Genomic DNA, 19982 nt, shown 5'->3' on the forward strand with positions numbered 1-19982 from the left:
TAAGGAAAAACAAACAGTTGGAACAAAATGAAGGGGGCAATAGGCCAAAAAAAAAAAAAAAAGTGTCCATATTCACCTAAAAATTTTTTTTAAGAATACTGGAACATAAGAAAAATTGGTAACTTAGATCTTTATTTAGGATTCACAGACTCCAGCTGTCCAGACTCCAGTAGCCCCAAACTTGCTGAGCTAAGACAGATGCTCGTTTGTTTGTAGCCGAAATTTCCTACAAATCAGTGGTTCTCAAGCGGGGTCCCACCAGGGGACACCTGGCAATGTCTGAAGACATTTTTGGTTGTCATGACTCAGGGAGAGATGTACAGGCGTCTGTTGGCAGAGACCAGGGACACCACTAAACTCCCTCCGGCGCCCAGGATGGCCCCACAACAGAGGATTATCTGGCCCCAAATGTCAACAGTACTGAAGCTGAGAAGCCGTTCTCTAGTGACGACAGTGGAACGACAGGCCCCAGCCACCGGCTGGAGAAAGGACCGCTGGGAAGAACCCTGTGATGTCCTTGGCCGTCTTCCGCTCCTCCTCCTCTGTCTTCCGTCATTCGTCTCCAACGTGGAAGCTGCTAAGAGCCCGTCGGCCTCCAGTGAGGAAAGAGTAGACCCACAACGGGCCACAAACTCCTTTAAAGAATGACAGCCACGGCTGTAGGACAGACGGGGCCTCAGCTGCCGTGGGCCCAGGCGACTTCCTCCTCCGTGGGCAGGAAGGTTTTGGAGTGAACAGTAAAGCAAGGTGAACAGGGGAGGGGCCCTGGCCCTCATCACACTTTAAAAAAGAGTTTTTTCCGGAGGAAATTGAAACAACCGGGGATCTGTTTGTAAATCCCTTTCTGCGAAACAGCATTAGCGACCTGTGAAGACATGAGCATGGGAGGTCTGTGAGCGCTCTCGATGGAAGGAAGACGGCTGGGAGTGCAGAATGGCCCCTGACCCAGCCCCGTCTCAGTGCCAGCTTGTACTCTGTGTCTAGGAGTCTGTTTCTCTCTGTTGGTTTTGTCTTTTAGATTCTATACATGAGTGAAACCATACTGTGTTTGTCTTTCTCTAACTTATTTCATATTGGGGGCCTGATACCCTCTAGCTCCATCCATGCTGTCCCAAACGGAGAGCGTTCATCCTTTTTTACGGCTGAGTAATATTCCGATGTATATCTATACCTCATCTTCTTTATCCACGCATCTGTGGATGGACGCTTGGGCTGCTTCCGTATCTCGGCTGTTGTAAACCATGTTCCAGGGCCGGGCAGTAGGGGGGTGGGCAAAATAGGCGAAGGGGATTAAGAGGTAGAAACTTCCGGGCATGAAAAGTACAGCATTGAGAATATGTCGATAATATTGTAATAACTTTGTACGATGACAGAGGGCGACTACACTTATCGTGGTAAGCACGGCGTGACGTACAGAATGGCCAGCTCCTGTGTTGTTCGTCTGAAGCTCACAGAACATTGCTACGTGTGTCAACGACACTTCAATAAATACATACGTCTATGCATAAAAGCTTAAGAACTACTTACAACCCTGCAGTCTCCTCAAGTTGGGAGGGAGAGTGTTTAAAGAAAAATACCTCCAGTGTAAGTTTAGAAAACTCAAAATTCAAAATTTCAAACTTCAAAAATTCACATAGTTCCAATCAGATTGAGGGGTTCGCTTAAGGACGAGTTCAGAGAAGGGATCAGGACCTGATGGACTCCCAGGCCAACCCCACACAGCCCCCCACTGCCTCTGAGGTCACCGGGCCAGAGCCACGGCACACGGGGCCCCCTCAAGTCCTTCACTTGCTTTTCCTTTGTCCTCGGCTCTGCTCTGCAAAGCACAGAGCCAGAGCCTCCCCAGGAGGAAGGCATGGTCCCAGCCCTTCTAGACCCTTCTCATGACACAAAACAGCTGAGCAAGTGGGAGAGGCCCATGTGAACTCTGAGACCCGTGGAGGAGGCAGCTGCTCTGAGCAGACTTCCATGGAGAGAGGCTGGGGACCCATGCGGCCATGTTCCCTGCTCTCTCACCGGGCCCCCTGCCCTGAGAAGGGCATATACTGAGGAAATCATAATTCTCGAGCATCAAGCCTGAAAGAGTACACGGTGGGGTGAAGGGTGCAGGCCCCATGACTGCCTTCAGGAATGCCATGCTCTGGCCGCTGCTCCATCCTGCCCTGCCCTGAGGACTGGCCCTGCCAGCGGAGATCCCAGCATCAGTCTGGGACCTCAGAGTAGCCAGGAAGGCAGCCCTCTGAACGGGCCAACGTCACTGTAACAGTAACACCTTGCAATTCAGAGAAGCAGAAGCACCAACTCTCCCGGCAAGCCAAGGTGCACAAGGACCCTCTGGTGTGGGCCCGGGGCCCTGCTGGACCCTCCCGCCTGCCCCCGAGCACAACACGCGCCCCTCCCAGCAGCCTTCCCTCTCCTCCCCCGGAGGGAGGCCACACTCACCCTGAGCAGGAGGGTCTGCAAATCTTCAGAGTGAGCCCACTGCTCAAAAACACCATCCAAGGTCTCCACGTACCAGGAGCCGCTCTTGGTATCCCTCCAGGAAACAAAGCCTGAAGAAGCAGACAGGCTGAGCTTTACTGGGGAGCCCTACCCAACCCCCCGCCATGTGCAGGCTGGAGCCGCCTCTGGACTTGGGCCCATTCACACGGCCCGCGGGAGCGGCCCACATCTGTGCCCGCTGTCCCGGTCAGGACCTAACCTCACCCTCACCGCCACCTTGGGACTCCGGTCGTGATTCCTGCTTTCCCGGCAAGGAGAACAAGGCTCGGAGAAGTCACGTGATTCACCCAAGGGCCGAGAAAGGAAGGAAACTAACGTGTTCCCACCTGCTATGTGCCAGTCACCATCTCAGTGAGGCACTACCCACCTCGAGAATCCCCAGGACGCTCCTTGGAGGGTGACTGCTATCCCCATTTTAAAGATGAGAAGACTGAGACAGGGCCAAGACAAGAGAGACAAGTGAGGCCTACAAATCCAAGAGCAGGTGCCCCCTTAAATTCTGCCTCCTCAGCACCTCGCCTGCGTCCACCGAGCTGAGGCTCAGAGAGGCCAAGGAACTTGCTTAGGGTCCCTCAGCAAGAGGGAGAGCCAAGACCCACACCCACATCTTTCCTTCATAGCGCAGCAGCTTGGAGAGCAGAGCAGGGGACCCGCCGGCTGGGAGGAGGAGCTCTCCTGACGCACTCACCTGGGAAGGTGGAGTAGGACACAAAGATGTCACTGGGTGTGGGCAAACTAGACACGGCGTCCGGCTGGTCACAGGGGCCTGGGCCTTCCTGGAACGGGACAGCGTCTGACTCGTGGTCACTGCCTGGGGTCCTGTCTTCGGGGGAAGCGGAGGCCACCTCAAACCCATGGTCTTTCTGCTCTGCAGGAACCAAAGACAGGCACACCACTCATCACTGACATCCACAGGCCAAAGCTCCTGCTCCTCGCTTCCTGGTGACAGCTGACCTGCCCCAGCCCGAGACCACCAGATTCCCTCTGCAGCCAGGGTTCCAGGGCTGAGCAAACTTCAACAAGAAACAGAAACCGAAGCTTTGCCTTTCTTTTAATTTAACAGGTGGGGGCGAGCAGGGGACGGGCAGAGGGAACTGGAGAGAATCTCGAGCAGACTCCCCACTGAGCGTGGAGCCTGATGCGGGGCTTCATCTCTCGACCCTGAGATCACGACCTGAGCCAAAATCGAGAGTCAGATGCTTAACCAACTGGGCCACCCGGGGGCCCCTGAACCTTTACTTTTTACTATGACAAACGTTGTACACATTCATTAGGTAAAATGCAGGGGCGGGGGGGGGGGAGGGCAGGGCGCAGTATTTTTTTTAAAAAGCTGTAAAAACAAGTTACAAGAGTTATACCCAAGAGAACTGAAAACGGTGTTCCAACAAAACCTTGCACAGCAACCGCATTATTCACAACAGGTGAACAGTGGAGAAAAGCTGTGTCCACAACAGGCGAACAGACAAACAGAATGGGCTGTACACATCCAGGGGGATTTCATTCTGGCTTGGAAAAGAACGAAGTGCTGGCCGCTGGTGCACCATGGACGGGCACTGGAAACTGGCCCAGCACAAGAAGCAGATGCCAAAGGCCAGCTGGTTCCGTGTATGGGAAAGGCCCAGAACGGGCAAACCCACAGCGAAGCAAGCAGGCAAGTCGATGCCAGCGGCTGAGAGGAGGCGGGCGTGGGAGCTGAGTGCTGATGGGTATGTAGCTTCTACTCAGGGCGATGAGAAAGTTCTAGAATGTGGTTGGGGATGGGTGCTCAAGAACTCACTGTATACTCACTGTACTGTATACTCTGAAATGGTTAAAATGATTGGCTTTATGTCATTAAAAAACAAGTGGCACTATTCGGTCTTGTTCTCAGGGCCGGAGGGGGGACGGCCTCTGTTAACAATTGGCGTATTTCCTTCCAGACATCTCTCATCTCCTGTCCATCACGCGTCTGCTGAATGGGTCTTACTCTTCTCCAGTCTTTGAGCCTCCGCTTCGACCCTCGTTATTTTGTTCTACTATAATACTTGTGCTTGTGAAGCTATCTCGGATCCTTGCAGGGAATCAGAAAAGGCAGCAAACCATGGGTCACGGGATCTGGGGAACTGTTTCCACCCTCTGACCCTGTACTTTCCCCAGGAAAGAATCCAAGTGATGTCAAGACCCTCTATGCAAAGACATTTGTGGTCACGGGAGCCAAAAATTGGATATCCCCTCAACGGCCGGCATTAGGGGAATGGATTAGTGACCGCAGATCACTAAAACGGCACGTTACGGAGCCATCTGAACTAGCAGTGATGAGGACCGTGATGATGTGAAGAAATGCTCATGGGCTAATGCACGATGAGAAGAAGCAGACTGTGCCCACGGGCCACCATCCATGGGCAAGAGGCAGAAACGAGACTGCTGTGTCAGGCTCACGAGATCCTGGACGACTGCTGCACTCACATTTTCTCTCTTCTCGGTTTCAAAATCTGCATTCCCCCCAAAGCTGTGGCAGACCTGGAAACCAGAGCGGTGAGGGCAGGACTCCGGCCACATACAAATCCAGAGCAGAGCCATCGGGGTGGTGACACGCGGGAGGTCTCCCGGGATAAGCTCCAGGGAATCCCTGCGGGGCACAGTGGGCTATGCCAGAGAGAAAGCAGCTGCAAAAGCAGAGGGCAGAGTGGCCCAGAGGGTCTCTTAGGGAACGGTTTCTGGGGCAGGTGACTGTGACCCAGGCTCCGATGGGAGAGGGAACGGTCCTGGTTGGGGAAGCAGCGGGACAGGCAGACCCTGGGCAGGACAGCAGGTGGGTTTGTGTGGCTGGATCTGTGATGGGAAACAGCAAAGAGGGAAGGAAGTCCCAGTTCACCCAGGGAAGCGGGGGTCCCATCTGCAGGGGGCAGAGACGGGACAAAGATGGTTCTGGCAACCCCGTGTTATAGCCCCAACATCTACTGACCTCTGGCCCCATGCATCTGACTCAGAAACCTGGTAATCTGTCTTTGTTCTCACAACCGACCTTCAGGGGCCAGGATTCTGCTCTACACATGTTGCCTCTGCCATGGAGACCCCCAAGTCTGCAAAGCCAGGGCTTCTGAGACCTGTGAGAGCTGGGCTGGTCCCCAGCTTCCTCAGGTCCCTGCTTCGGGTTGTTTCCTTGGCCGAGATCCTGGAATGTGCCCTGGGTGTCTGGGAACGTCGTGAAGTGGAACTGGGGCTAGGACCTGAGATGGGGGTGGCGGGGGTCAGGGACATTGCGGCGGGGGAAGCTGTAAGAATAGCCAAAGGAGACAGAGCGGGGCAGCGGGACTGCCTGGGGAAAGTGGAGAAGACACAGTGGGATCTGAATGGGGAATACAAGAGAGAGACAGAGAAGGAGTCAGAGTTAAGGCAAACTCACTCCCCTCACTTCCCCCTAAGAATACATACACAGGGGCACCTGGCTGGCTCAGCGGGTTAAGCCTCTGCCTTCGGCTCAGGTCATGGTCTCAGGGTCCTGGGATCGAGCCCCACATTGGGCTCTCTGCTCAGCAGGGAACCTGCTTCTCCCTCTCCCTCTGCCTGCCTCTCTGCCTGCTTGTGATCTCTGTCAAATAAATAGATAAAATCTCAAAAAAAATAAATAAATAAAAAGGAATAAACACAGCGGGAGGAGGAGCTGAACCCTCCACACGGAAAATCCACAACCCACAGCACACTGCTCCCTTCTGCCTTCTCAGCATGAGCCCTGGAAGTCTGAAGAGGGGCGGCGCCAAAACGAACAGCTTGGCCAGGCAGACGCCGCTTGGCTCCGGCTAAGTGCATGGGGCCAGGTCATGCTATATCACGCTACCCCCTCACGAAAGGCCACACCAGCGCCACCAACTTCGAGACGTGTGTCCCTGCCTTGGGGCGTGCCCTACCTCTGATGGAAGGGACACAGGACTTGTCAAAGGATTTAAAAACTCTTTGAAATTGTAACAACAGTGAATTTTGCAAAAGCAACCCAAGATTCACCAAAATCCAGGGCAGATGTTCAAACACCTGTAAACAAGAGGACACTCGGAGGGCCAAGGACCCAAATTGTGGGCAGGTCAGCGTTTCTGTTCTTGGTCTCCCTACCGCCCCCATGTGGCCACCGCGTTGCACACAAGGTCCACGGCCGCCTGGGGCAGAGCAGGCACCGCAGTTCCAAAGGCAGCCTCGCAATCACGCATTCCAGCTCTGAAAACTTGCTGTTTCCACGGAGTTGGGTTTTCTTTTGTTTTGGGGGGATTTGTTTTTAGTGAAGGGAATCAATATTATTTAAAATTTTGCTCAAAAATTTGCTATTTCAAAATCATTTGATAGGATCCACAGAAGATGCAACCATGCTGTGGGCTTTATGCCAGGCTGGGGGGACCTGGCTGAGGGGCAGACAGGCCTGGTCCTGCCCCCAGAAGAGCTGACCGGGGGGGCGAGCCATCTCAGTACAAGGACAAAGCGCTGTGAGGGCAGAACAGAGGCTGCAGACCTCGTGGGCCAGCTAAGGAGTCCGGAGAGTGACCCTGCTGTTGAGAGGGGACAATGAGGCAACGAGCCGGGAGACGAGCTACCTGTGACCTTCCCAGCAAGCTGTGTCCCAGCTCAGCCTTGACCATGGTTCCCTTGCCCATCTCAACTTTCCCTCTCTTCACACAAGAAGGAAGAACCAGGGGCACCTGGGTGGCTCAGTGGGTTAAAGCCTCTGCCTTCGGCTCGGGTCCTGATCCCGGGGTCCTGGGATTGAGCCCCGCGTCGGGATCTCTGCTCAGCGGGGAGCCTCCTTCCCTTCCTCTCTCTCTGCTTGCCTCTCTGCCTACTTGTGATCTCTGTCTGTCAAATAAATAAATAAAATCTTTAAAAAAAAATTCTTTAAAAAAAAGAAGGAAGAATCATTTGCTTCAGAGCAAGAACATCGGCTGACTACCTTGGGGACCATAATAAAAACGATGAGTGGGAGCAGATTTCTACAACCCCAAGAGCAGCAGCCTTTCCACCTTCCTCTTACCATAACTCTGAGGTAACTGTGCTGGGGACGGGGGGCAGGGGGCTCCTAGGTGACACGGGGTCCTCTGGGGCCCAGGGGATGGGGAGAGTCCAGGTCTGCAGCTACAAGAATGAACCAGGCACCGTGTTAAGTGCTGTAATATGCAAGATATTTCATAGCGACGCTAGGAGGCTCTGTTCTTATCCCCACTTGCCAAGGCTTCTAGAGATGAACCAGCCCATGATTGTGTAGGAAGCAAGGAACCACCAAGACGGAACCTGGCATTCCGAGTCACTCACGGTCAAGTTACGAGCATGGGTCACGACCGTGACCTGATGCAATTCCAGTCAGATTATAAATTCCAGGGGTCAGAGACACTGTCTCCCTAGCACCTAACGCACAGCCGGGTATCACAGCTCCCAGTAATTTTTACTCAATAAACACTTATCAGATGTCATGTGACCAGAGCCTACTCTCCTAGACAACCCACGCCCCCTCACCTGACCCCACCAACGTGGAACAATATGGGACAGATGAACACATTCAGAAGAATATGCTGCTGGGGCGCCCGGGGGCTCCGCGAGCTAAGCAAGCGTCCATCTCTAGGTTTCGGCTCAGGTTGTGCTCTCAGGGCCCTGGGATCGAGCCCCACGTCCAGCTCCCCACTCAGCGGGGAGTTTCCTTGTCTCCCTCTCCCTCCGCCCCTCCCCACCCCCTGTTCATGTGCTCTCTTTCTTAAAAAAGAAAAAAAATATATATATATATATACATATGTTTGTATATATGTTTATATAAATATATACACATACATATGTGTATATATATACACACACACACACATAATATTACTGAAATCTCCAATACCTGGGCCCTTGGGAATTCTAGTCATTTGGCTCTGGCCTCCCTTTCTCTGGGACAGTAGAAAGAGGGTCTAGTTGAGGCAGGTTGAAGGAATGATAAGGAAAATGAAAGAGGTTTTTTTTCTCTCCCCTGCTTTGTCATTGCCAAATCTCTGGAGTTGAAGCTACTAGAGCTGAAGAAGCCCAGAGGCTCTAACCTCCACAGGCAGACAAAGCTGAGGCCTCATTGAGACAAAGGCAGGTGCTGCCGTTCGGGCAAAGGGGCCATGTCTGGGACCCTCTGACCACAGGGGCCATGTCTGGGACCCTCTGACTGCCCGGTCGGACCCCTTGGGCATCAGCGGGGGCGGCTCCTCCCACTGGAGTCATCCGCGGGGAGACTGAGGACCTGCTTACCCCCACCGCAGGCCTGGATGAAGAAGAGCTTGGGCTTCCCTCCCAAGCTGGGGCAGCCGGCTCCATTGAAGATGTTCACAATTCTCTCGATGGCCACAGGACATCCGTCCGTGCCATAAACAGCCCCTGGGAACTGGAGGTGGCTGGCCTAGGAGACCAAGAATCCTGGTTACAAAACCAAAGAGCCGGGGTAAGAATCCAACACACTCTCCAGTGGCTTTGTGGGGCCAAGCGTTTAGAAGGTCCCAGCAAGGGGCACAAGCCTGACTCAGACAGAGGTTGGTTCTGGATGGGTCCAGCCAATCTACCTTCCGGAGGTCTCTGACTCACGTGCCTAAAACCGCCTAACTGGAGAGTGCAGCCAGCTTCTTCTAGATCGGTGTTCCTCAAACTGTGGTCCCTGGACCAGTGGCATCAGCATCACCCAGGAACCCATAAGGCTTCCTGAGTCCTGGGCTCCCCCAGACCAAACTCAAAACGTTGGTGGTGTGGACCAGCAATATGGTCTTTCAGGAGCCTCTGATGCAGCTGAGCACTGAGAACCACTGTTCTGTTCTTCTCAGACTTTCTGCATGTGGGGTCCTGTCAAAGTGCAGGCTCTCCATGAAGAGGTCTGGGCCAGGCCTGAGAGTCTAATTTCTCTTGAGTTCCTGGTGAAGACCGTGCTGTTGGTCTGGGGCTCACACCACGAATGAAAAGGGGGCAGTCCCTGCCCAGCTACAGGCCGGAGTTTCGCTCTGTGAGGATGTGGCCTAGTAAGGCCAGACCACTGTGGTTTTCCTCTCTCTATGACAAAGTTCCCAATTTTGAAAACACGATGCAACCCTCTGCGGGACTACAGGCCTCCTTTCTGATCTGTCCAACCCTCACATGAAAAGATGAGTGAGGGACCTGAGGCCCAGGCACGGAGAGGGGCCGGGCCACAATGACCCAGCACATTAATGGCCAAGCCCAGAGTGGATCCCAGCGTCCGGACACCCAGCAAAGGACCTGGGACCACGGCGAGCAGGACGGAGGGAGGAGCTGGGAGCTCCTGTGTGCTATGCCCAGCCCTGAACGAAATCCAGGGTGGGAGCTCTGGTGAGCAGAACCTCCTTCCCCCTCTCTCCCAGATGGCTTCTCCCAGGAACACAGCACCCTCCCCGACGAGATTTCAACTCCTCAGAAGGCCAGATGGCTCCCAGGAAGCCAACGGGGGAAAGACAGGGCCCCGTAGCTCTTCCCACAAAGCCGGGACCCAGGAAAGACCGGGGCTCTGTCATGGCCTCTCAGCTCAGCAATTCGGGGGTCACTGCCCAAGGAGCCAGCACCTCTACCTGACAGCCGTGGGAGAGGACGACCACCACGCAGCAGTCCAGGGCGCTGTGGTCCCGCCGTGCCAGCTCCACCAAAGCCTGGACCATTTGCTACAAGAGAAGGTGGCAGATAAGGCAGAGCACGGACGGATCGGGTCCCCATGCTGGGCCCACCTGGGCAGAGCACTTCCCCTGCTCCCGTGGCCAACACTGCCGTAAGGACCACCCTGACAGTGACAAGAGCCACCGTTCCTGGCGATAAGGTACTGGGCTCCAGCACAGCTCATTCACTCCTCACAGTGACCCGAGGAGGGGATCCCCTTCCTGCTGTCTGGACGAGGAAGCTAAAGTCCAGGAGACACAGGGGAGGACCCATCTTCAACCAGGTCGCCCGGAGGCTGCGACCCGACCTGGGAGCCCCCGGAGCCACGCTGCCCCTGCTGGGTGCTCCAGTCTTCAGGGCTCATCTCGGGGAGTCGCTGGGCTTCATCGGGTGGGTCTCGGGACCCTGCCCCACCCTGCCCCTCCTCTCCCCGTGGACCTCGACCCTACCTTGGCCGTCAGGTCGCACTTCACCTCCACCATGAAATGCAGCAAGTGGAAGCGTTGACGCAGCTTCTCACAGTCGATGTTGGAGCCGGTGCGGGCCGTGAGCCTCGACTCCAGGCAGAAGTTCACATTGTTGATGATCAGGCAGTGGCCGCAGGGGTCAGCGTTCAGGGCGTAGGCCTGCCCAAGCACAGGGACCAGTATCAGCAGGGCACTCGCTGCCCCCGTCAGGAGAGAAGGCGAGCCCCTGGTTTTCATGTATTCTGGAGAGAGGGGACGGGAGAGGGGTCTGCCCGCCCTCTGACAGGGCAGCAGCGTCTACACCGGGCATTCTGGGGCAAAAGCACACAGACTGCAACCCAGACAGGCATGAGCGTGTGCGGGAGGGCACACGAGAGCGAACCTGGGAGAGAAGACAGTTCCCACAGCAGCACTCAGCTAAGAAATCCAACACCCAGAGGCATTCTCCCTAAAAGGATCGGACAGACTGTCCATCCAGGGGAGCCCCCGAGAACCGCGTGGGTGGCCCCTGCAGCAGACAGACCCGTGGCCCGGCCAGCCCTCAGGACGGACACCACTTCCCAGCCAGGCTCCCCGGGGCCCCAGGAATCCTCCCTCACAGCAGCCCGTCCTTTTTTTCACAGTCCTTAACACCATTTAGACTGAGGTTATTTCTTTGTGTACGTGGCCTCTGCTAGGCTGACGGTCTAGCACAAGGACTAGAAACACAAGGGGTCCACTCCCAGGATCGCGGCATGGAGCCCAGGACCGGCACGCAGGACTCACACAACAAGTGCTGTGAGTGAGAGTGACTCGGTCGCACAGCCGATTCTGAGAGCCGCCTCACGTGCGGTCTGAGCCCCCCGACTTCACAGTCAAGGGAAGAGCAGGGAGGCTTGGACAGTCGGCTCCGGGAAGAGCTGTGCCAGCGTCGGGAAGCTGTAGAGGACCTGGGACCCTCCCGCCAGCTGAGCTTGGTTCCCTGGGCTCCCGGAACAGCTGCAGAGGGAAGGACCTGGGATGTGTAGAGCAGAAGAGCCCAAAGCCAAGGCAGCTGGCTCCAGGTCACAAGAAGACTCACCAAATCAGCATTTTGCTTGGAAATCTCCGGAGCACCTGGAGAGAGAGAGAAGACATGAATGGCTGGCCCAACAGGGGCGGGGCAAGGGTCTCTGAGTATAAAAGAGCAAGAATTGGGGGAACATCAGGCAGTGCTAGTGGGAGACCAGGGGCATGGCCACCTTGCAGAACAGCTCAGAAGTCTCCAGGGAGGTTGAACACACACCTACCCTCTGACCAGCAATTCCATTCCCAGGTCACAAGAGAAATGAGTGCGTGAGCAGAAAACAACTGGGCTGTGGATGATCACTGAAGCCTCATTCCTTTTTTTCCTTAAACATTCTATTTATTTATTGGAGAGACAGAGGGCACGCGCGTGCACAGCGGGGAGGAGGAACAGTGGGAGAGGGAAAGCGAGGAGCAGACTCCCCGCCGAGTGCAGAGCCCAATGCAGGGCTCAATCCCAGAACCCCAAGATCATGATCGAAGCTGAAGTAAGATGCTTAACCGACGGAGCCACCCAGGCAACCCCACTGAAGCATTACTTTTTTTTTTTTTTAAGATTTTATTTATTTGACAGAGAGAGAGAGAGGGATCACAAGTAGGCAGAGAGGCAAGCAGAGGGAGAGGGAGACGCAGGCTCCCCACTGAGGAGAGAGCCCAGTGCAAAATTTGATCCCAGGACTCTGGAATCATGACCTGAGCTGAAGGCAGATGTTTAACCAAGTGAGCCACCCAGGCGCCCCTAAAGCCCTGTAGTCTTAATGCCCAGAACTAGAAACAATACAAATGTTCCTCAACAAGTTGATGGATAAACAATTTAGGAAAAAAGCCATACATGGGAATGCTCCACAGCCTAAAAGGAACAAGGTACAGACACGTACAACGCTGTGTTGTTAAGCCAAGGAAAGGAGACAGACGAGTACACATGACGTGATTCCATTCACATGAGATTCTAAAACAGAAAGGCATAGGGAAAGCTCTAGGAGAGTGGACACTTCCTTCTGTAGAACCCATGGAGCCCAGCACCCAGAAAGTCCTCAGCAAGTATTTACAGAATGAATATATGAGTAAAGGTGATGATTTTTCCTTCAGTGTCAAATGAGTTTTCATTTTGATTAGCAAGAAGAGCACTGACCACCAGCCTGTAAGGTAGTAGGGTTTTTCTACTTCTTCTTCTTCTTCTTTTTTTCTAAGGATCCTGGGATCATGACCTGAGCCGAAGGCAGAGGCTTTAACCTACTGAGCCACCCAGGTGCCCCAGATTTTTCTTCTTCTTAAACAAAGAGAACTTGGTGGCTATCTCTGAGTTGCTGTGCAAGGTGAGAGGTCCTGGAGCCTATTCGCGTGATCCCACAGTTGTGCCATTCATTGCTCACAGACGGCTGGGGCCCCTCGCTGGGAACTATTCTCTCAAGAGTTTTAAAGCCATGCCAGAAAAGCATTCACGTCCACCTGGGCAGAGCACTTCCCCTGATCCCGTGGCCAACACTGCCATAAGGACCACCCTGACAGTCACAAGAGCCACCGTTCCTGGCAATAAGGTGCTGGGCTCGGGCACGGCTCATTCACTCCTCACAGTGACCCGAGGAGGGGATCCCCTTCCTGCTGTCTGGACGAGGAAGCTAAAGTCCAGGAGACACAGGGGAGGACCCGTCTTCAACCAGGTTGCCCGGAGGCTGCGACTCCTTCAAATGATTCCTCCTTCAAATGCAAAGCCAACACATGACTTCAAGAAACATGAGAAATCAAGGAAATAGGACACCACCAAAGGAGTACAATAATTTTCCAGAAACTGTCCCCTGAGAATAGAAACCTGCAATGTGCCTGACAAAGAATTCAAAATCACAGTCTTGAGGAAGCTCAGTAAGCTACAAGAGTACACACAAAGACAATTCAACATCATCAGGAAAATAACACATGAACAAAAGAGATAGAAATCATTAAAAAAGAACCAAACAGGGGCGCCTGGGTGGCTCAGTGGGTTAAGCCGCTGCCTTCGGCTCAGGTCATGATCTCAGGGTCCTGGGATCGAGTCCCGCATCGGGCTCTCTGCTCAGCAGGGAGCCTGTTTCCCTCTCTCTCTCTGCCTGCCTCTCCATCTACTTGTGATTTCTCTCTGTCAAATAAATAAATAAAAAATCTTAAAAAAAAAAAAAAAAAAAAGAACCGAACAGAAATTCTAGAGCCGAAGGATGCCATGAATCAAATTAAAAATGCAACAGAGCATCAGTATCAGACTCGATCCTGCAGAAGAAAGAATCTGCGATGTAGAAGACAAGTCTTTTGAAATTGTCATCAGAGAACAAAGAGAAAAGAACAAAAAAGATGAAGAAAGCCTACATGAACTCTGGGTTATCTTGAAAAGAAACGTCTATGCAGTATCGGGGTCCCAGAAGAAGGAAGAGAGGGAGAAAGGGGCAGCAAGCTTATTTAGAAAAATAATGGCTGAGAACTTCCCACACCTGGGGAGAGATCTGGATATCCAAGCTCACTAACCTCATAGGTCCAACTACCCACCAACCACTCTCTTGGTACTCACATACATCACTGAATCGTCCAGAGCCACTGTCCACTGGCCTGGGCATCTCTGGTCTGAGAACCTCTGGCCTGAGCTTGGCTGGCCAGAGCTGCTCAGGCCCCAGCACCACTGGAGCAAGTTTTCCGGGAGTCGCCTTTGATGGACCTTGCTTCCCTCTGAGATCCTCTGGTGTGAGGCCCAATGCTCTAACCACCACAGGCATGGGGTCCTGTGGTCTGATGACCTCTGGATTCTGCTTTTCCGCTTGCCGAAGCGCTCTCAGGACTGAAGCCAGTTTGTTCTGGTCTGTGTCCTCTAAGCAGGAGATGAACAAAGGAAGGGCCTGACTCCCTCGGGTCTCTAGATCTATGACGAGCTGCCTGGCCTGATCGCTCCGAGACCCTGAGCCTGCATGCTGTTTGGAAAGAAAGACATGGCACTATTATCCACACAATGTCCTGTGACTCTCACTTTGTCCCCCCCCCCCATTTCCCATCTAGCATAAGTCTAAACAATCTGGCATGTGCACAAAACTTCTGCATGCAGTTACACTGAGTGTGTGCCACATGCCAGCCTTTGCTTATCTATTCATTCAGTATTTTGGAGGCATCTCTGATGAGTCCAACATTGTGCTAAGTGCTGAAAATACAGCAGTGGCCAGTATCAATCCTCAAGAAGCAGTTATCTAGCGGGGGTTGCAAACACATGAATCAACAGTGACACAGCAAAGAGAGAAGTGTCAGGTAGGAAAGCACATGAGCCTAAGAGGGTCCAGGGGAATCCAACTCAGATTTGGGAAGCCAGGGAGGCCTCCAGTAGGGGATGTAAAGCTTTGCTGAGACCCCAGAGAACATTAGGAAGTGAAGAGTGAATTCAGAGAAATGAGAAATGTAAGCTGGAATGGGAGACAGTGGTGTGGGGTGAGGCCTTTGTGTGCGCACACCAAGACAGCTGTGAGGAGCTTCTGGTGGCTCAGTAGGTTGAGCCTCTACCTTCGGCTCAGGTCATGATGTCAGGGTCTTGGGATCAAGCCCCGCATTGGGCTCTCTGCTCGCAGGGAGTCTGTTTTCCCCTCTCTCTCTGCCTGCCTCTCTGCCTACTTGTGATCTCGCTCTCTCTGTCAAATAAATAAATAAATAAAATATTTTTTAAAAAAGAGAGAGAGAGAGAAAGAAAGTGACAGAGTCAGATCTGCCTTTTAGAAAAATTACTCCAGGGGCAGGGTGGACAACTGAAGGGAATGAGCCACAGCCAGGTCAGGTAGTGGAAAAGATGGTGCCGCAGGAATGGGGAAGTGAGTGGACAGAACAGAAAAATCAAGAAGGAGAAAGCACAGGATGTGGGCACTCACCAGGTGGATCGTAAGGCGCAGGAAGGGTTGAGGTTAATGGGTGTCAGGATGCGGGGGCTGGTCACTGACACGGAAAAGAAGGAACAAGCTTGTCTGCTCATTGTCTTTGAGACCCAGCTCTGGCCAAGTTCCTCAGGATCTACAGGAATGAGACCCACCCTGGGCTCCAATGTCCTACAGCAGCACTGTCCAAGGGAACTTTCTATGATGATGGAAATATTCTTCACCTGTGCTGACCAAGATGGCCGGCATTAACCAACATGGCTCCTGAGCACTGGGGTCCAACAACTGAGGAACAGAATTTTCTATTCTATTTAGTATTAATTACTTCAGACTTACACTTAAATAGCCACATAGTGGCTAACGGCTACTATACTGAACAGCACAGACCGATAATGTCACTGAAAAGATAATCCTCACTAACAAAACAGATAGCTACGGGCCTTTCTCTCAACATTTACAGAACACTCACAGTAAGACAGATGCTGCGTTAAATGCATCATTTCATCTAGTCTCCCTCAACAACCTTAAGGGGTAAAATTACAATTATCCCCACTTTAAGGATGAGGGAAACTGAGTCCCAGAAAGGCACTGCAACTTGCTAATATGTAACAAAGCCAGGATGAGGACCTAGATCCATGTGGCTCAGCCAAACCAGGTATGGCAAAATGGTGGCCTTGTCATTCACGTGATGTTCTTTTAAAAATCTGAATTTAGGGCACCTAGGTGGCTCAGTGGGTTAAGCCTCTGCCTTCGGCTCAGGTCATGATCTCAGGATCCTGGGATCGAGGCCTGCATCAGGCTCTCTGCTCAGCAGGGAGTCTGCTTCCCTCTCTCTCTGCCTGCTTCTCTGCCTACTTGTGATTTCTCTCTCTGTCAAATAAATAAAATCTTTTAAAAATAAGTAAAAAAATAAAATAAAAAGCTGAATTTGTCACTAACATTTAAAATCAGGGAATTTAACATCAAAATCAGAATTTTCAGCTTCTCTTTAAAAACCTGGCAACAGGGGCGCCTGGATGGCTCAGTGGGTTAAAACCTCTGCCTTCAGCTCAGGTCATGGTCCCAGGGTCCTGGGATGGAGCCCCGCATCAGGCTCTCTGCCCAGCGGGGAGCCTGCTTCCTCCTCTCTCTCTGCCTGCCTCTCTGCCTACTTGTGATCTCTGTCTGTCAAATAAATAAATAAAATCTTTAAAAAAAAAAAAAAAACACCTGGCAACACAGGGCCAGCATTCTGGAATGACCATACTGAGCCGGAGCTGGGGGGCTGCCCACTGCAATGTCCACCCATTGGGCCTCTCTGGGCATCTGCATTTGTATCTGAAGGCACAGAGATGGCCTTCAACCATTTCCACTCTTTAGTACAGGCCACAGAGCAGATGCCCATTAGACTTCTTTAAATTTATTATTATTCACTGATAATTTTTCATATGACCTTATCCTATTAAAGACTTCCTCACTAGGTCAGGTCAAGCTCCTGGATGATGGAGGAAACAGACACTCGGTCTGCAAGCAGCCCCCAGGGCAGGGGCCTCCGGAAAGCCACTCACACCTCGTGGTAGGAAATACCTCCTGGACACCCCCTGCTTTTAAAAAGAACCTCGCATATTTATTTTCTCCATTCCCTGCATCAGGCCCATCACCTCCAAAACCCCTTAGGAAACATAAACTTAGCACAGGAGAGGATGGCCAAAGTGGGCAGGGCACAGGCAGGTAGGCCCTGGCTCTGCACCTGCCCTTAGAGTTCCACATCCATTAGCTCATTTGGTTCGCACGCTACTACCGTTGTAACCCAGTTCAGAGTCCAGGAAATTAATGTTCAAAGACGATCAGTGGCTTAGCCAGGGACACAGTCCCAGGGAGTGTGACCCATCCCCTCCAGATGAGTGCCCTGAATCTCCACGCTAAAAGGAACAACACAGGCCTCCTTCCCGGGCATAAACACACTGCTGCTGCAGCCAACAGGGCCTGCTGGCGGGGCGGGGCGGGGAATCACTCTCTCCAACCCTGGAAAAGGCGTTTGGGATGGCACGGTTCCGCTGGACGAACCAGTGGGCTCAACGCCGCGAGGTAAAAGGGGGTTCCCACAGGATGATTCCCCGAAGGGGATGGGTACTGGGGGCACAGATCGGAAGGAAAGAGCGGGAGCTCGGCCTTAAAGTCATCCTGAGGCTTCAGCAACCCTCTCCGCGCGGCCCCCCTGACCCCAGCTGGGACGTGAAGTCTGCGCGCGGAGCGGGAAACTGGGCGCACCTGAATGTCCTCGATCATGGCGGGCGTAAAGAGCTGGCGGGTCAGCAGAACGTCCCAAAGCGGGGCCACCTGCAGCTCGTTGACCAGCTGCACCCGGCACCGCCGCAGGATCTGCCGGTCCGCCTCGTCCATGGCAGCCAGATAGCGGGAACCCGGGCGGCCTCGGTCCGCTTCCGGGCCTCGGCCGCTGCGCTCCGCCCACCACCCAGGACCCGCCTTGGGACCGGCCCCCGCGTTGAGCCCCGCCCCCGCATTCCCCCTGGGCCCCGTGGGTCCCGCCCCCAGGCCCCGCCACCGCACCACCTCCGCCCCAGCCTCCGCGCCCCGCCCACAGGACACACCCCCGTGCCGCCGCCCCGCCCCGAGGGCGTACCCCGCTTCTCTGCCCCGCCCCCCCCCAGCCCTTCTGCAGTCCGCGCCGCCCACCCCCAGCCAGAAGGCTTTTACAAAAACTCGGGCTGCGGTCACACTGCTGGTAAGTGGGACACCCATACCTGGAGCCACGGTCTGTCCCGCCCCATTCAAGCCCCTAGCGGGTACGGTGTCCTCTAGCCCCCTCCCCACTCGTGATAAAACTAATTTTCCTGCCCCAGGCCCGTGCCCAGATGTCGTCGTTTACTGTTCCAAACTCGCCTGTCTCATCCAGCCAAGGTCTTAAATTCCCCCTCTGCCCTCCCTCCCACCCTAGTACCGCCTACAAAGAAAAAAAAAAAAAAGAGAGAGAGAGAGAGAAAACATCCAAAACTGGCAGAAATCTACTCTCTGAACTCGCAGTTTGTACAGCTCACGTCCACATTTCAAAAATAATTGCTCCTGTTTATTGAGCATTTGCTAAGTCTCAACCACTGTGGTAGTCACTTGACGTTGCGTTATCTCCCTTGACTACAGTCCTACCAAAGGAATATACCAAAAAGTGTTCCTTTCACCCATCTTACAGACGGGGCTCAGGGAAGTGGTCTCCGTCCAAGATCCCAGAGGTAGTAAGAGGCACAGGCAGTCAAAATTTAGACCTGAACCCGACTCAAGTCCACCTTAGAATCCATTCTCTGAGTCTCGAAACCCCAGCCCCATTCATTCGTTTATTCCACAAATATTTGTGAAGATCCTGCCTGTGCTGAGGTCTACGCAGGCACCGAGAAGATCTAGGTGAACACAATAAAGGGCCCTACCCTTAGAAGCTTACATTCCAGTGGGAGGAGACAGACGATGATAATATGAACAAATATAAGAAATAGAAAAAGATAATATAAAGAAATAAAAAATAGTGTATTGTGATAAACGCAAAGAAAAATGTTTTTTTATTTTTATTTTTTTAAAGATTTTATTTATTTGTCAGAGAGAGAGAGGGAGAGAGCGAGCACAGGCAGACGGAATGGCAGCAGAGGCAGAGGGAGAAGCAGGCTCCCTGCCGAGCAAGGAGCCCGATGTGGGACTCGATCCCAGGACGCCGGGATCATGACCTGAGCCGAAGGCAGCTGCTCAACCAACTGAGCCACCCAGGCGTCCCAAGAAAAATGTTTTTAAATAACAGAAACGGGGCGGGGGGGATATGAAATCTCTATCTTTATATCCCCCAGGAACCTATATCATTGGCTCAATGAAAGTGTACTTAATTCACCTGTGAGTTCCCCCCCCCCCCCCACACACACACATCCCTTTCCCGTGCTGAGGCCAGTCCCTGGCACATTCTAAGGCGGAGCTCGCTTTGGTAGGTAACTTTGGGTTCTAGGCGTTGGGCAAGTCCCTGCCTCTCTCTGGGCCTCAGTCTCCCCATCAAGTATAAGGAGGAGTCGGACTAGAAGGGCTCCCCAAGGTCCCGACCAACTCTGACGCTCTAGGATTCTATGAATAGGGTTAAAGAGAACAGGGACCAGCTATTGCTTCCCCACCCTGGCAACTGTTGCCAGACGAGGGCCATCTCCTGGTAGAAGGGGAAACTCCTCCCTGAATCGGGGAGGTCTTTGGGGGCATCCCATCATGCATCGCGACTTCGCCTCTCTAGGAGGCACGTTTTGGCCTCTTTGGTCACGATCATCCCTTTGGATCCAGCCAAAGAGCGCGCCTCGTTCCTATGGCAACCGCGCCAGGTCCACGCGCAGACGGCGGGTAGCAAGGGTCAAAACACATTCGCAAAGTAGAAGTCGTCGACCCGTTCAGTCCGCGCCTTCGGTGAGCCGAGCCTTTAAGTGTCACGTGACCCCTCCCGCTCGTTCCCGCCCCCCTC

At 53.3% G+C, this 19982-nt stretch overlaps 1 protein-coding gene across 2 annotated transcripts; it reads right to left on the reverse strand.

Moving 5' to 3' along the window:
* Positions 1 to 111: 111 nt before the first annotated feature.
* CASP9 (caspase 9) lies at positions 112 to 17986 on the reverse strand. 2 transcript variants are annotated; one of them, XM_059376233.1, is made up of 9 exons: positions 17759 to 17986; positions 14176 to 14569; positions 11656 to 11690; positions 10578 to 10754; positions 10047 to 10136; positions 8731 to 8878; positions 3191 to 3370; positions 2443 to 2552; positions 112 to 865 (listed from the first exon to the last, which is right to left on the reverse strand). In XM_059376233.1, exons 1-9 carry the CDS (start codon positions 17888 to 17890, stop codon positions 776 to 778), a joined length of 1356 nt encoding a protein of 451 aa, XP_059232216.1. In that variant the 5' UTR covers positions 17891 to 17986; the 3' UTR covers positions 112 to 775. The 2 variants fall into 2 exon arrangements, with proteins under 2 accessions (XP_059232216.1, XP_059232217.1); XM_059376234.1 differs by lacking the exon at positions 112 to 865 and adding an exon at positions 872 to 1229.
* Positions 17987 to 19982: the final 1996 nt, after the last annotated feature.

Source organism: Mustela nigripes, chromosome 14 (assembly GCF_022355385.1).
Source record: "Mustela nigripes isolate SB6536 chromosome 14, MUSNIG.SB6536, whole genome shotgun sequence".
NCBI classification, from domain to species: Eukaryota; Metazoa; Chordata; class Mammalia; order Carnivora; family Mustelidae; genus Mustela; species Mustela nigripes.

Excerpts from the sequence above, each read along its gene's own strand:
- CASP9 (XM_059376233.1), bottom strand. The coding sequence starts at position 17,890 with ATGGACGAGGCGGACCGGCAGATCCTGCGGCGGTGCCGGGTGCAGCTG. Across the intron at positions 10,137-10,577 it reads AGTGCGACCTGACGGCCAAG|CAAATGGTCCAGGCTTTGGT; the intron begins GTAGGGTCGAGG and ends CTTCTCTTGTAG. Across the intron at positions 2,553-3,190 it reads GTCCTACTCCACCTTCCCAG|GCTTTGTTTCCTGGAGGGAT; the intron begins GTGAGTGCGTCA and ends CTGCTTCTTCAG.